Source organism: Rhinopithecus bieti, unplaced genomic scaffold, assembly GCF_001698545.2.
Source record: "Rhinopithecus bieti isolate Rb0 unplaced genomic scaffold, ASM169854v2 scaffold_9581, whole genome shotgun sequence".
Classification (NCBI taxonomy): domain Eukaryota; kingdom Metazoa; phylum Chordata; class Mammalia; order Primates; family Cercopithecidae; genus Rhinopithecus; species Rhinopithecus bieti.
The window spans coordinates 869,936-886,051 of NW_016806413.1; the positions used below are offsets into that span (position 1 = coordinate 869,936).

General features: G+C 48.2%; 1 protein-coding gene across 13 annotated transcripts in view; it reads right to left on the reverse strand.

Moving 5' to 3' along the window:
• ZFYVE28 (zinc finger FYVE-type containing 28) overlaps positions 1 to 16,116 on the reverse strand; it is a 153,380-nt gene that overhangs the window by 32,096 nt on the left and 105,168 nt on the right. For 12 of the 13 annotated variants that reach the window (XR_001886403.1, XM_017876242.1, XM_017876241.1 and 9 more), the window contains one exon: positions 4,709 to 5,959. Coding sequence is in view for 12 of the 13 variants with exons in the window: in XM_017876242.1 (XP_017731731.1) it covers positions 4,709 to 5,959 (1,251 nt within the window). In the remaining variant the exon portion in view is untranslated. Of the gene's footprint in view, positions 1 to 2,737; positions 2,862 to 4,708; positions 5,960 to 16,116 lie in introns of those variants that run through there. The other variant, XM_017876251.1, reaches the window with a different exon arrangement.

A 16,116-nucleotide genomic window follows, 5' to 3' on the forward strand; every position in this document is an offset into this window, starting at 1 on the left:
GGGGAGGGTGGGAGGAAGGGAAGGGAAGGTGGGAGGAAGGGAAGGGAAGGGGAGAGGGAGGGAAGGGAAGGGAGGGTGGGAGGGAGGAAGGAAATGGAAAGAAAGGAGATAGAAAAGAGAAAAAAGGAAGGAAAGGGAAAAAAGAAAGAAAGAAGAAAAGGAAGAAAAGAAAGACAAAGAAGAGAAAAGAAAAGAGGATCCAAGAGGCAGACAAAAAACCATAGAGGAAACTATAAAACCATGTTCAGTGGGGAAAAAAAAAATAAAACTGCTCATAAGATTAGGGGTAATATTTATGTCCTTCTTTCCTTCTTTTGTTTGTAAGAACTAGGGTCTGACTCTGTCACCCAGGCTGCAGTACAATCATAGGTCACCTCAGTCTCCACCTCCTAGGCTCAAGCAATTCTCCTGCTTCAGCCTCCAAAGTAGTTGGGATTACAGGCCCACACCACTGCACCTGGCTAATTTACTTTTACTTTCCATGAGATGGGGTCTTGCTATATTGTCCAGGCTGGTCTTGAACTCTTGGCCTCAAGCAATCCATCTGCCTCAGTCCCCAAAGGGCTGAGAATGCAAGCATGAGCCACCAGACCCAGTCTCTCCTTCTTATGTTTATCTACTTCATGGTGTCCTTGGAAGGAACGGACAACCAGCCTGAGTGGAGTTTCTGTCATCTAGACAACTTACAAGGGTGACTTCAAGAGGATGGAAGGTTCTGGATCAATGAGGTGAGGCTAGCTGAGGGGAAAATAAGCTTTTAAAAAATGTCAACTTCTCCAAAAGGATTCACTGACCACTGAGAAGGTGGGAAAGAAGCCAGTAAAATGAAAAGAGCCGAAGGGCATAGGTTCCAGAACATTCTCATCAGCAAGGTTGATTCACTGCTGTCTGTCCAGGACGATGTCTGGACTTCCGGCAACACCACTTGAGGAAATGCCCCAGACAGGGGCTCCTCCTGGCTGGGACCCTCGCACCAGGACCCCAGCGGGCCATGTGCCAACCCACCTCCTGTGTGCATCTGTCCCCGGCTGGTGGCCGGGAAGCCCTGTCCTTCCTCCTGGAGGCTGTTGTCTGCCTGGCCAGAAACACAGGCTCCAGGGGTCTCGGGGGAATCTGGCCTCGCGGGCCGGTCTGCCACGGCTCCACGCATTTCCTTCATTTGCAGCACACGGAGGTCCAACTCACATGTGGGACTGGAAGCCATGATTCAGGGCCGTGCCCTCTTTTCCCTCTGAACCGTCTACGCCACAACCACAGGGGCTGCAGGGGTGCCTGCCGGGTGAGCGGGTCTCATGGCCAAACAGGCCCGGGCTCTTCCAGATGCTCCCAGCTAGGGCAAATAACCACCCTCTCCGTCTCAGTCTCTCCTGCTGCAGAAGGGGAGGAGTAACCAACCACAGCCACACCTGTGCACGCAACCGACCTCGCACAGAAGTTACTTATCACCAGCCAGGCTTCCTGACACGGGGCTGTTTGAATTTGCGTGAACTTTCTCCGTGTGTGAAGCTGGCCTCCTTGCCTGTCTGTTTAAAAACCTCCACTGCCTTATCACCTCCGTGTGGTGTGAGGTGACACCTGGGAGGACAGGCCACGTCTCTTGTTCCTTGATGGGTCTCCGGTGCCTGGCCCAGCCACCCCAGAACACGCTTGAGACACAGATGAGTGGGGAGTGAATGATGCTCCTGGGGTGCGTACCGCCTATGCCTCGGATGGGACAGTTGCCATGTGCTGCCGCCTGCTGACCTGATTTCCAGCTACCTCCGGGCACAGTGCTGGGCCCAGGCACTGTCCTAAATCAAACCAAATACGTGCTGTCCTGATTACGCTGTGATTTGCTTGCTCTCTCGGATCCTCAGCACCTGCCAGAAACACTTCCCTGGAAGACGGCACCACCACCTGGGCTCCTTCCCTTTCCTCAGCTGAGCCTCAGCGTCTGTGCTGAGCTGCGTGAGGCCTGGAAAGCTGAGGCCGCGTTAAGAGGCTGTGTCCATGGTGGAGCACAGAGCTCAGGCCAGGAAGGCAGGAGGAGCTTCCGGAGGGGTTGAGCGTCCACTGGCTGTCACCTGGACAACCCCCACCACTCCCAGCAGCAAAAGATGGGCAGGCCCCAAACCAAAAACTCTCCTCTTATCCTGTCCAAGAATTTCTGACGGTTTCATGTGAAACTCGGAGAAACACGATCCATTGCCAATGAACTGGGTCTGAGCCCCTGAGGAAAGCATCCAGTAGTAAGAAAAGGTGCCCTGGCTGACACGGCCGAGAAGCTCAGGCTGTATCTCAAAAATGGTCTCACCCAAAAGAGGAGAGGCTGTTTGTGCAACGCTGTTCATCGTGGCACGTCTGTGACAGCAAAAGGCTGGAAACAAGCCCAAGCCAGCACCGGGACCCGAGGGCACACCAGGCCAGCCTCGCATGGGGCCCTGCCCTGAGGTGAAGGGAAGCAGGGACGTCTCTAGCAAGCGCTGGAGCGGCTCGGGCAGAAGGCCAGGAGGGCGAGGTGGGGGCGACTACCTGTAGCAGGAGGCCCTTCACCAGATACGGGGACGGGGGATACGCGGGTGTGTATCTGAACTTCTACGCATGTGCCTTTGCTTACATTTGTTAAAATTGAAGGATGTACTACAAAACATTCTTAAACCGTTTCCTTTGGGGGCAGGGGAGAAAAAGGTTCCTTCAGACAGAGTTCTCTGGGTCTATCTTATTTATAGATTTGACTGGGAACCACACACATATATAGTTGAATCAGCTGTCAATGGCAGTCTCTACACACGCCATGCTGAATGAGACCAGGGAACCTGCTGTAAGAATGGTGTCCAGTGGCGTTAGAGCCATCAGTTGACTGCTGACCAGTGGGCTGTGCCCTAAGGACAAAACAAAGATGATGACCAGTGTGAGGAAGGACGCGGAAACTGGAACCCCCATCCACGGCTGCCTGGATGCCAACGGCAGCCACATTGGAAAGTAGTCTGGCAGCTCCTCAAAATGCCACATACAGAGTGACCACATGATCTGCAATTCTGCTCACAGGGATCTACCCAGACGAGCTGAAGACATGTGTCCACACAAACACTCAGACGCAACTTTTCATCACAGCCAAAACGTAGAAACAACACATCCACCATCCACCAGTGAATGAAGAAGCGAAAGCCAGGCTCCCCATGCAGTCAGCGTGATTCAGCCATAAAAAGGAACGGCATGCCGCTCTGCGCCTCTACACGTGGCCCTTACAGACATTACGCTCGGTGGAGGAAGCCGGACCCCAGAGGTCACACACCACAGATGCTCCTCGACTCAACCCATCGGATGCTAAGTCAGAAATGCATCTAACACTCCTAGCCTCCAAAACGCGGAGGACGGTTCCTGCTGGGTTTGCGTCACTTTCACGCCCTCGTTAAGCCGAGCCATCGTAAGTCGGGAACCACCTGTACCTGAATGTGTTCACAGGAAATGTCCAGAAGAGGCAAATCCATTGATGGAAAGTGACTGAGGCTGCCAGGTCCTGGTGGGGAGTGGGGAGGGATGCCGGGAAGCAGGCCCAGCCCACCCAGCCCTCAGCACAGGAAAGGGCGGCAGGGAGGCCTGGAGCCCTGAGTGGGCAGCGGAGAGGAGGAATGGCCTGACCGTCTCGGGGCTCTGGCCAGTCCTGCTCCTCCAGCAAGTGTACGACCTGGGAGGACCCAGCACAGGAAGAAGGAGACGTCTGCCCTGCACCGAGAAGCCCCTTCCCCTGGTGTGAGGACCCTCTCCTGGGCCTGCCCGCCATCCTCCAACATAGCCCCTCACTCCTGCCACCTGTGCCCCCGACCTCTGTCCCCATCTGCTGCCCAGCTCCCACGGCTCCTGGGGGGCTTCTCTGGCCTCCAGTTGAACCTCCTCCCTTCCCTATCCTCCCTCTCTCTTCCCTGTTAGAGAGGCCTATAGACATGGCCACAGCCAAGGTGGGAGCCCTGCAGGGCGTGGTCCTGGCAAGGGGGCCAATGGCCCTGACAATGCAGCCACGAGTGACCCTGGGCTGGGCCCAGGCCCTGCCTTTCCCTCCCTGTCTCCAGTGTGGGGGATGGGAGCCCATGAGAAGAGATAGGAGACCTCCCTACCTCCCCCCAGTGCAGGGAAAGGAGGAGATAGTCCTGGGAGGGGCAGAGGCCCTGGGAACACCCCTGGGAATTTGCCTGTGGGTGGTCTCAGGACCCCTTATGGCCCCAGGTTCCACACCCACAGCCATGGGTCTGTGTCTTGTTTCAGCCTGGTGCGAGCCAGGCAGCCACGGTGGTCAGCAAAGAGAAGTGAGCAGTGTGCTTGGATGTGGCCCAGGGCAAGGGGCCAAGCACTGGCACAGCCCACTCCCTCTGCCCCGCATAGGCACACGTGGCTCACACCAGGTGCGGGATGAGCCAGGGCTGTGGCAGGTGAGCTGAGGGCTTGGCACTGAGCCCATGACACCTGAAAGGCACCTGGAACATCAGAAACAGGGAAGCGGGCCCGCTGGCGCACATTTCCCGGTGCACGATGCCCCACAGGGCAGGTGCCTCCACAGCCAGCTCCTGCCCCTGCCCTCCTCACACACAGACTCCACACCTGGCCAGGGCCCAGCACCTGTCGGTGGCCAAGATGGCCCAGGTGGAAACCCTGCAATGCTTGGAGAACGCGCCAGCACCTGCCCCCAGTGCAGAGAGGACAAACCGAGTCCCTGGGCCAGACTGGCTCTTACCTGGAGCCCGACAGGGGCTGAGGTGCCTCATGAGCCAAGGGGCTCCCGGCATCCAGCTCTCTGACCTCTGGCTCTTGCTGACCTGCAACCCCGGCCTCTCCTTGCAGCCCACTCGCTGTGTCCACCTGGGAACCTGAGGTGTGAGGCAGGCACTTGTTGGAAGTGGGGGCTTTGGGCTCCCACCCGTCGGAGGCATCTTCTGAGGGCGGGGGCGCCTCGTCCTGTCTCTCAGCGGCCCTGTCGCTGGCCTTGGCTAAGCTGGCAGCGTATGAGGCGCCAATGACGCCTCCCGGGCTGCACTTCTCCTGCAGATGCTCCACCACATCCTCCCTGCTGTCCCCACAGCTCCCACAGCACACGCAGGAATGCAAGAGGCAGTTGGTGGCCGCAGTGCTAAGCTTGTGGGGGCCGCCATCCATCCCCTCAGCCACGGGCTCCGAGGCGGCCTCCTGGGTGGCGACAGCGGAGTCCAGGGAAGTGGGAGATTTGGGGTTGAAGATGACCGTGGCTGAGAGCTTCATGCCCCCTGTTCGGTGGGCGATCATCTCGGCCGTCTCTGCGTCATCCGCACCCACCTCCCAGCCGTCCAGCTGCAGCCGCGAGTCCAGGCAGCTGCAGGAGCTGGTGCCCGCGAGGCTGGCCCCGCCCGTGCCCTTGGCCTCAGGGCTGTTGTTGTTGCTCAAGTCCTCCTCCTTTTCCGAGGCGGGCGCGCTGACCCCCGCTGCTCCGCCTGGCCCACCCTGCCCTTTCTCCTGGGGGTCGGCCCGAGTACTGCCTGCCCACCCAAATGGCCCACCGGGGGACTCGGGCCTGGCCAGGGCTTCTGCTGTCCCCTCCACGTCATCCATGAAGAACACGCGCTCCTCCTCGTCACTGCCCGACCGCAGGCGCGCTCTGCCTGGAGAGGCCTCCCCGCCTGGGCTGCCCTCTGCTCCCGGCCTGTGCGCGGGGGACTGGCAGGCGCTGGGCGGTGACAGCAGAGAGGACATCTCGTCCCCAGCCCTGTGGACCATGCGGCTGAGCTGCTCCAGCTCCTGGTCGTCGTACTGCATGGAGCAGGCCAGCTCTGCGTCCGGGTCTTTGGCCTTGACTGAGAGCGGCCCCTCAGGGGGGAGAGGGGCAGAGAGGGCAGGAGTCAGCGCAGCGGGTCCCTGCACATCTGCGCGGATGGGGAACTCCACGTCTTGGGAAATGCAGAGGTTCCGTTCCAGCGTGTGCAGCTCCTCCTCTGTCAGTGTCTGCAGCAAATCCCTACAAATCAAGACAAAACACAAGGGTGAGGGTCCCCAAAACCACACCAGCCTCCTTGGCCAGGAGTGGATGCAGCACCCTGGAGTCTGCACCAGGAGAACAGCAGCCAGGCACTGAACGCTTGCACCTGAATTCACATGGCACCAGCAGGTCTCCTCCACCACGGATCAAGGCTCAGGTCTCGCCGGCCAGGACAACGGTGTTCAAGGTGGCTGGCTGGGATGCTAGTACAGTTTCTTTTTTAAAACAAGATTCTGGAAACTTTTGCTGAAAATAAGAAAGCCCTGATTGTTCGGCATGTGTTAGCTGCATGAATAAAAACTCTAAGGAGTGAAAAAAATATATGCTGGTTTACACACAGACCTTCACCCTTTCATTCCGCAAATACCATGGAGCACTGGCTATGCGGCAGGAACTGGGCACTAGGACACGAGGACGAAGGCAGGCGTGCTCCTGTCCTTGTGGACTTAGCCTGCAGTTGGGGGAGGCAGATGATAAACAGGTATTTATACAAACAATGACTGAACTACAATAATGACAGCTGCAACCAAAGACAACACAAGCCATGAAGGAGGGTGCAGCAGGGCACCTGGTTGAGGCCGGGAAGGCTTCCTGGAGGAAGGGGCATTGAGGCCGAGACCCAAAGGTGCAGTAAATTCAGTGATGCTGAGCAGGAAGCTCCTGGAGCAGGCTCCTACAGGCCGACTGCGGGCTGCTCTCTGCTGGGAGAAGCTCCAGCTGTGTCTGTGGTCTGAGTCCCACATGGGACGTTCCTGCACAGCCATGGCTGTTGTGAGGAAGTGCGCTTGGCAGAGCTGGGCAGAACTTTTTTTTTTTTTTTTTGAGATGGAGTCTCGCTCTGCCGCCCAGGCTGGAGTGCAGTGGCCAGATCTCAGCTCACTGCAAGCTCCGCCTCCCAGGTTCACGCCATTCTCCTGCCTCAGCCTCCCGAGTAGCTGGGACTACAGGCGCCCGCCACCTCGCCCGGCTAGTTTTTTGTATTTTTTTAGTAGAGACGGGGTTTCACCGTATTAGCCAGGATGGTCTCTATCTCCTGACCTCGTGATCCGCCCGCCTCGGCCTCCTAAAGTGCTGGGATTACAGGCTTGAGCCACCGCGCCCGGCCTTGGGCAGAACTTTCATAAGCTGAACCCACCCATGTGAATAGCAGCCAGATTAAGATGTGAAACTCCAACCAGGCCCGCAGCGCCCTGGCTCTCACATGACACCATCCTGACTCCATAGGCCGAGGCACGCACCTGCTCTGCTGCTCTGGAGAAATGAGAATTCTATCTAAATCTCTTGTGGCAGGATTTGTTTGCTGATGTTGTATTTGTGTAGAATCTCCAGATAAAATACAGGACACCCAGTTAAATTTCAATTTCAGATAAACAACAAATAAGTACTTTTAAAGTGTCATTAGAAATAGTTGTAAGTATATCCCAAATGCTGCTCATTTGGGACATACACTAAAAAGAGTCTGTTGTTTATCTGAAATTCCAACTGAACTGGGCGATCTGCTATTGTATTGCTAGATCTGGCAATGCTGTTCTGTAAGATTCACCCATCATAGAGCACGTTGCCATAGGTCATTAATCCTTGTGGCTGCACTGTCTTCCATGGGGTAAATATACGTAGTTCCTTTATCTGTTACACCTGACGGGTTTTGTGACCCAGCATTTTCGTGCATCTCTCTTGAAGAACACACGAGTGCATTTCTGCTGAATGCACATATGGGGTGGGACTGCTGAGCCAGACAGCGAGGAGGCGCCGGGATCCAGGCACGCCTGCCCACAGCTTGGCCAACAGCATGGCTTGCCCCAGGCCCTCACCCTCAAGAGCACCTACTGTCTTTAACTGAATCCTTCCTGGTGAGTGAGTAATAGTATCTTATCTTATTATAGCTTTCCATTGTTTTAGCCTAATGACCAATGAAGTTGGTCACAGTTGATATACTCATCAGCCCTTAGATTTTCTCTATGCAAAGTTCCTGTTCAAGCCTTTTGTCCACTATTAATTGGGTTGTCTTTTTCTCATTGATTGACAGGAGTTCTTTATTAGATATATTCTCCAACTCTTTGGCTTGCCTTTTCATTCTCTTAATGGTGCTTTTGATGAAGGTTTTAATTTTAATAAAGTCCAATTATAACATTTTTTCTTTATGATTAGTGTTTTGTGTCCTGTTTAAGAAATCTCTTCCCACTCCACAGTCACAAAGATGTTCTCCTTGATATTTTCCTCTAAAAGCTTTTTATTATTTTTTAAGACATGGTCTTGCTCTGTGGCCCAGATCTGGGGTGATCATGGCCCACTGGAGACTCAAACTCCTTGGCTCAAATGATCCTCGTGCCTCAGCCTCCTGAGTAGCTGGGACTACAGGTGCAGACCACCATACCTGGCTAATTATTTTTTATTTAAAAATTTTTTTTAGAGACAGGGTCTCACTATGTTCCCCAGGCTGGTCTTGAACTCCTGGCCTCAAGTGATCCTCCTGCCTTGGCCTCCCAAAGTGCTGGGATTATGGCATGAGCCCCCATGCCTGGATTTTATTGTTTTACTTTTTATATCTACACTTTGTCTGGAGTTGAGTTTTTTGTACAATAGTGGTAAGAACCCAGACACTAATAGATAACCATATGAGACATTTTTCCTCATGTGGTCTTCTATTGACTCAGCCCATTTATTGGAAAGAAAAATAACAATTCCTGCTGTTCTGTAATGTCATGTTGTCATAAATCAGAGACCTATATACGCATTGCTCTGTTCTAGATTTTCTATTCTTTTGAATGGGTGTCAAGTCCATCCTTGTACTGTATCTGTCAGCATTACCATAGCTTTACAATAGAAGATTTCTCCAATTTTCTTCTTCTTTTTTTTTTTTTTTTTTTAGAAATGGGGTTCTTTTTCTGTCATCCAGGCTGGAGTTCAGTGATGTAAACACAGCTCACTGTAGCCTTGACCTTCTGGGTTCAAGAGCTCTTCCCACCTGAGCCTCCCAAAGTGTTGGGATTATAGGTATGAGCCACTGTGCCTGGCCTTTGTTCTTTTTTTACGAAGTACACACAGCAGAAAAGCATATGTTCACCTGGAGACACCCACGGGGTAGTCACAGCAGCACTATTTGTGGAAACTACCCACAGCCCATCGAGAGTAGAACAGATAACGTTCTGCTGCTGCTTGGCTATTCCAGGCCCCTTGCATCTCCCCATACATTTTAGAATTAGTTTGTCAATTTCTACAAGGAAGGAAGGAAGGAAGAAAGGAAGGGAGGGAGAGAGGGAGGGGGAAGAAAGAAAGGAAAGAAGGAAAGAAGGAAGGAAGGAAGGAAGGAAAAAGAAAAGGAAAGAAAGAGGGAGGGAGGAAGAAAGGAAGCAAGGAAGGAAGGAAGCTAGCTAGCTTCTGGGATTCTGATTGAGACTGCATTGAACTCATAGATTAATGCGAGAATAACTGATATCTTCATAACATCAGGTGTTCCTCTCTCTGAATGGAACTGCTGTCCAGGGCTTTAAAAATTCATGGTAATAACATTTTATAACTTTCAATGGAGGTCTTGGACATCGTTAATTTGATTTATGCTTACGTATTTGATATTTACGGGTACTACCATAGATGGTATTTGCTATGGTTTGGAGGTGGTTTGTCCCCATCAAAACTCAGGTTGAAATTTAGTTCCCAATGTGGTGGTGTTTAGAGGTGGTGTCTTTAAGAGATGATTAGGTCATTAAGGAGATTAATGCCTTTCTCATGAGACCAAATTAGTTACCACAAGAGTGGGTTGTCATGAGGTGAGGCTGCCTCTCGTGTTTGGCCTCTTCCCACATGCCCCCTTCCCCTCCTGCTTCTCTGCCACGTTACGACAGAGCATGAGGTCTGCACCAGAAGTTAACCAGATGCAGCCACTTGATCTTGTACCTCCCAACCTCCAGAATCATGAGCTAAATGAACCTCCATCTTTTATAAATTACTGAGTTTTAGGTATTCTGTGATAGCAACACAAAATTGACTAAGACAGTATTTTGATTTCATTTTGCATTTATTTATTGCTGGCATACAGAAAGACCATTTATTTTTGTATATTGATCTTTCACCTAGTGACCTTGCTAAATCTACTTATTATTTCTAATAGTTTGAAGATACTTCTGAGTTTCCTAAGTACTTGATCACGTTATCTACATAAAATGGCAGTTTTAGTCCTTCATTTCCAATGTGTGTAACTTCCTAATTTTCCTTTTATTTTTGCCTTATTGCACTTGCTGGGCCACAATACAATGTTAAATGGAGGTAGTGAATAGTAGACATCTTCTTCCCAATCTCAGGGATATGTGCTGTAGGATACACACAATAGACAACACACTCACACAGATCCACGCGGACGAAATCTGGATCTTTATCTATCTGTGGCCAGATTAAGGAAGTTCCCTCCTATTCCTAGTTTGCTAAGAGATGCTTTTCTTGTTCTGCTTTGTTTATTGCTAAGAGATGTTTTCCACCATAAAATTGGTGTGAAATTTTTTCAAATGCTTTTCCTGCATCTTTCAAAATTATGATTTTTCTTCCAATTTTGAAAATTAATGTGGCAAAACATCAACTTGATTTTCAAATGTTAAGCCAATCTTGCATATCTGGAATACATTTCTCTCTTTTTTTTTTAAATTTTGAGACAATGTCTTGCTCTGTCACCCAGGCTGGAGTGCAGTGGTCTGATCACAGCTCCCTGCAGCCTCTGTCTCCCAGACTCAAGCAATAATCCCATCTCAGCCTCCCAAGTAGCTGTCACTACAGATGTGTACCACCATGCTCGACTAATTTGTAACTTTTTTGTAGAGATGAGGTCTCACTATATTGCCAAGGTTGGTCCCAAACCCCTAGGCTCAAGTGATCCTCCTGCCTCGGCCTCCCAAAGTCCTGGGATTACAAGTGTGAGCAATGTACATTTCTCTTGGTCATGATATATCTTATTTATATATGGTTGGGTTTCATTTGTCTGTATCTTTTTAAGGGTATTTGCATCTAAGTTCATGAGAGATTGGTGTAGTTGTTGTTTCTTGTAATATCTTGGTCAGGTTTAAATGTTTAGATTATACTCTTACTGATTTAAAAAAAAAAAAAAAGAGTTAGGGCTGGTTATGGTGGCTCATGCCTGTAATCCCAGCATTTTGAGAGGCCGAGGTAGTTGGATTGCTTGAGCCCAGGAGTTTGAGACCAGCCTGGGCAACATAGTAAAACCCTGTCTCTACAAAAAATACAAAAATTAGCTGAGCATAGTGGTGCATGCCTGCGGTCCCAGCTACTCAGGAGGCTGAGGTGGGAGGATCGCTTGAGCCTGGGAGGCAGAAGTTGTAGTGAGTCTAGATTGTGCCGCCACACTCCAGCCTGCATGACAAAGTGAGAGTCTGTCTCAATAATAATAATAAAAAGCTAGAAAATGTCTTTTTTTCTATTCCCTGAAAGAATTTATGTAAGACTTGTGTTATTTCTTCTTTAAATGTTTAGAAGAATACATAAGGAAAGCCATGCGTGCCTGATATTTTCTTTGTGGAAAGGTTTTAAAATAATGAATTCAACTTCTTTAATAGATATTGGATTAAAAGGTTTTCTATTTCTTCTTCTGTTAGCTTTAATTGCTTTTTTGAGGAATTTGTCCAATTAATTCAAATTGTCAAATTTAGTTGTTTATAATATACTCTTACTATCATTTTAATATCTGTAAGGTCTGTGGTGATGTCTCCTTTCCATCTATATTATTAGTGATTTATGTTTTATCTTTTTTCTCTTGAACTAGACTAGCTAGAAATTTATCAATTTTATTAATCTTTTAAAATAACAAACTTTTGAGGCCAGGCACGATGGCTCACGCTTGTAATCCCAGCACTTTGGGAGGCCAAGGTGGGTGGATCACGAGGTCAGGAGTTCAAGACCAGCCTGGCCAACACAGTGAAACCCTGTCTTTACTAAAAATACAAAAAAATTAGCTGGGTATGGTGGCAGGCGTCTGTAATCCCAGCTACCTGGGAGGCTGAGGCAGAAGAATCACTTAAACCTGGGACGCAGAAGCTGCAGTGAGCCAAGATCATGCCACTGCACTCCAGTCTGGGTGACAGAGCTAGACTCTGTCTCAAACAAACAAAAAACCTAACTTTTGGGTTTGTCTTTCCCCTACTATACATTTGTTTTGCACTTCATTGACATCTGTTCTTATTTTTATTTCTTTCCTCCTGCTTTCTTGAGGTATTAAACTTATTTTTCCTAGCTTCCTTAGATAAAATTTTACATAATTGAATTTCATCCTTTATTCTGTTCTAATTTATAGCATTTAGTGCTATAAATTGCCTTCAAAGCACTGCTTAGGCCTCATCTTAATTTTCCTTTTTGTTTTAGAGATGAGGTCTTACTCTGTTGCCCAGACTGGAATACAGTGGCAGGATCATAGCTCACTGTACCCTCAAACTCCTGCGTTCAAGCAATCCTCCTACCTCAGCCTCCCAAGTAGCTGGGACTACAGGTGTGTGCCACCATGCCCAACTAAGTTTTTTATTGTTGTGGTTTTAATATGTTAAAGAAAATTGAAGGGGGCAAATTAGATAAGAGGATGAAAAATTTAAACAGGTAATTGGAAACTATACAAAAAGCTACTCGGGAGGTTGAGGCAGAAGAATCGGTTGAGCCTAGGAGGCAGAGGTTGCAATGAGCCAAGATCGCACCACTGCACTCCAGCATGGGCGACGGAGTGAGATTCTGTCTCAAAAAAAAAAAAAAAAAAAAAAAAAAAAGAACATGAATTCTGGCAATTGTTGGATGTACTGTGACACCTGTAAGTTAGGTCAAGTTTGTTAGTTTTGTTATTGAGATTTCTTACATCCTCAAGGATTTTCCTGTTAGTTCCATCAGTTATAGAGAGATAAATTAAAGTATCCTGCTGGTTCTGGATTTGTCTATTCCACCTTATATTTCTGCTATTTGCTTTACAAAAGTTTTACAGCTGTGTTATTCAGCCCATACATACAGATTTGGGATTGTGACATCTTCCTACTGAATTGCCTGTTTGTTTTGTTTTGTTGTGTTTTGTTTTTGAGACAGAGTCTCACTCTGCCCTCAACCTTCTGAGTAGCTGGGATTACAGGCATGTGCCACTACCACCTGGCTAATTTTTGTATTTTCAGTAGAGACTGGGTTTCACCATGTTGGCCAGGCTGGTCTTGAACTCCTGACCTCAAATGATCCACCCACCTCGGCCTCCCAAAGTGCTAGTATTACACACATGAGCCACCAGGTCCAGCCTTATGTTCTTCTTAAAAGTATGTGGAGGCTGAGTGCAGTGGTTCATACCTGTAGTCCCAGCACTTTGGGAGGCCAAAGTGGATGGATTGTTTGAGCCCAGCAACAACAGCCCAACAACAAGCTCCTGTTGTTGCTGCTGTTTTAACCCAGACCAGTAAACTTAGTTTTATACTTAGAATATTTAGTCCATTCGTATTTAATGTAATCACTGATGTGGTTAGGTTTGTATCTTTCATCTAATTATTTTTTTCTATCTGGTCCATTTGTTGTATCTTTTCTTTCTCTGTTCTTACCTTATTTTGGATGTTTTTCCTTCTATGAATTTGCTAGTTATTCATCTTTATTATTTTAGTGTTATCCTAATATTATAATAGTGATCCTTGATTGATCACATTCTAATATAAATAATTTCTTCAATCACATTTCCAATACAACTTTAAAATTCCATGTACCCCGTCTGTCTTTTCTGTTACTTGTATCATGAATGTTAGTACTATGTATAATTTAAACTCCACAGACACTACAATTATTTTGTACAGTTAATATTCATTTATATTAACCTACACCATGTTCTTCAGTCTCTCTTGCATTACTTTTTTTAAGACAGGGCCTCACTGTCACCCAAGCTGGAGTGCAGTGGCACAATGATAGCTCACTGCAACCTCAAACTCCGGGCTCAAATGATCCTCCCACCTTAGCCTCCTGAGTAAGATGGAACTACAGGCATGCCACCATACCCAGCTAATTTTTTTTTTTTTTTAAGTAGAGAGACAGCCTCACTATGTTGTCCAGGCTGGTCTCAAACTCCTGAGGTCAAGGGATCCTCCTGCCTTGGCCTCCCAAAGTGCTGGATTACAGGTAGTAGCTGGGATTACAGGCAGGAGCCACCGTACCTGGCCTCTCTAGCATTTCTACATTTCCATCTGATATATTTTTTTCTGAAGAACTCCAATTAATTGTTTTATGTGCAGGTTGCTGATAACAAATTCCTTCAGTTCTGTGTTTTGGAATAACTCATGAAGGCAAAATATCACCTTCATTTTTGAAGGATATTATTGCTGGTTATAAATTTCTGATTGTCAGCTATTTTCCTTCAGCAGTTTTTGTTTTGTTTTGTTTTGTCTGTTTTTGAGACAGATTCTCGCTCTGTTGCCCAGGCTGGAGAGCAGTGGCGTGATCTCTGCTGGCTGCAACCTCCGCCTCCTGGGTTCAAGTGATTCTTGTGTCTCAGCTGGGATAACAGGAGTGCACCACCATGCCTGGCTGATTTTTGAATTTTTAGTAGAGATGAGGTTTCACCATGTTGGTCAGGCTGGTCTCCAACTCCTGATTCAAGTGATCCTCCCACTTCAGCCTCCCAAAGTGCTGGGATCACAGGCATGAATCACCGCACCCAATTTCCTTCAGCGGTTTAAATATACGTTATTTCACTGCTTGTCGGCTTCCATTGTTTTTGTTTGTTGAGAAGACAGCTATCCGTCTTATGTTCGTTTCAAAGTAGTATGTCCTTTTCGTCTTGCTGCATGTCAAATTTTTTGTCTTTGTTTTTGGCAATTTCACTATGATATACCCAGGTATGCTGGTTGGTTTTTTGTTTGAAGTTTTCTTGCTGAATCCGTGGCTACAGATTTTTGTCTTTTGGAATTTGGGGAAATGTTTAGCTATTACTTCTTTGAATATTGCTTCTGCCCCTTCTCTCTATTCTCTCTTTCTGGGGCTCCAATTATGTATTTTAGGCCTTTGGAGTTTGTTACACATGCCTCTTATGTTCTATTCTGGTTTTCTGTCGTTGTTTCTTATTGTTGTTCCCCTCTTTTTTCCTGTCTGAGCCACGGTTTGGGTCTCTTCTATTGAGCTATCCTCAAGCTGACTACTACTATGTTCTGCTGGGTCCAATCTGCTATTAAACCCATCTACTGTGTCCTTATTGTCAAATTGTGAATTTTCTTAGCTTTAGAATGTCATTTTTTTTCTTTCTTCCGTCCTTTCCTTTCTTTCCTTCCCCTCTTTCTTTCTTTCTTTTGAGATGGAGTCTTGCTATGTTGTCCTGGCTGGAGTGCAGTGGCTATTCACACCGTACTGTAATGGTGCAATCCCACTACTGATCAGCACGGGAGTTTTGACCTGCTCCATTTCTGACCTGGGCCAGTTCCACTCCTTAGGCAACCTGGTGGTTCCCTGCTGCAGGAGGTCACCATATTGATGCCAAAGTTTAGTGCAGACACCTGTCAGCATAGCACACTAGAACTTAGAACTCCTGGGCTCAAGTGACCGTCTGGCCTCAGCCTCCAGAGCAGCTGGGACTACAGGTACACGCCACCAGGCTTGGTTGTGTCTCTCTGGATAGATTCCAATTCTCTGTTCAATTCTCCATCCTCTTATCTAATTTGCTCCCCTTCTATTTTCTTTAACATATTAATCAGAACTGTGTTCACATCCTTGGGTGTAGAATCTGGATCATCAGCAGTCTGCATCCACTTTCTGGCTCTTCTCTAAACTATCAGATATATTTATATATTTTCTTGTCTTTTTTTTTTTTTTTTTTTTTTTTTTTTTTTTTTTTTTTTTTTTTGAGATGGAGTCTCACTCTGTGGCCTAGGCTGGGGCATAGTGGTGCAATCTTGGCTCACCGCAACCTCCACCTCCCAGGTTTAAGCGATTCTCCTGCCTCAGCCTCCCAAGTGGCTGGGACTACAGGTACGTGCCACCATGCCTGGCTAATTTTTTATATTTTTAGTAGAGACGGGGTTTCACCGTGTTAGCCAGGATGGTCTTGATCTCCTGACCTGGTGATCCACCTGCCTCGGCCTCCCAAAGTGCTGGGATTACGGTATTTTCTTGTCTCTTTAACTTTTCTTCCTTTTTTTTTTTTTTTT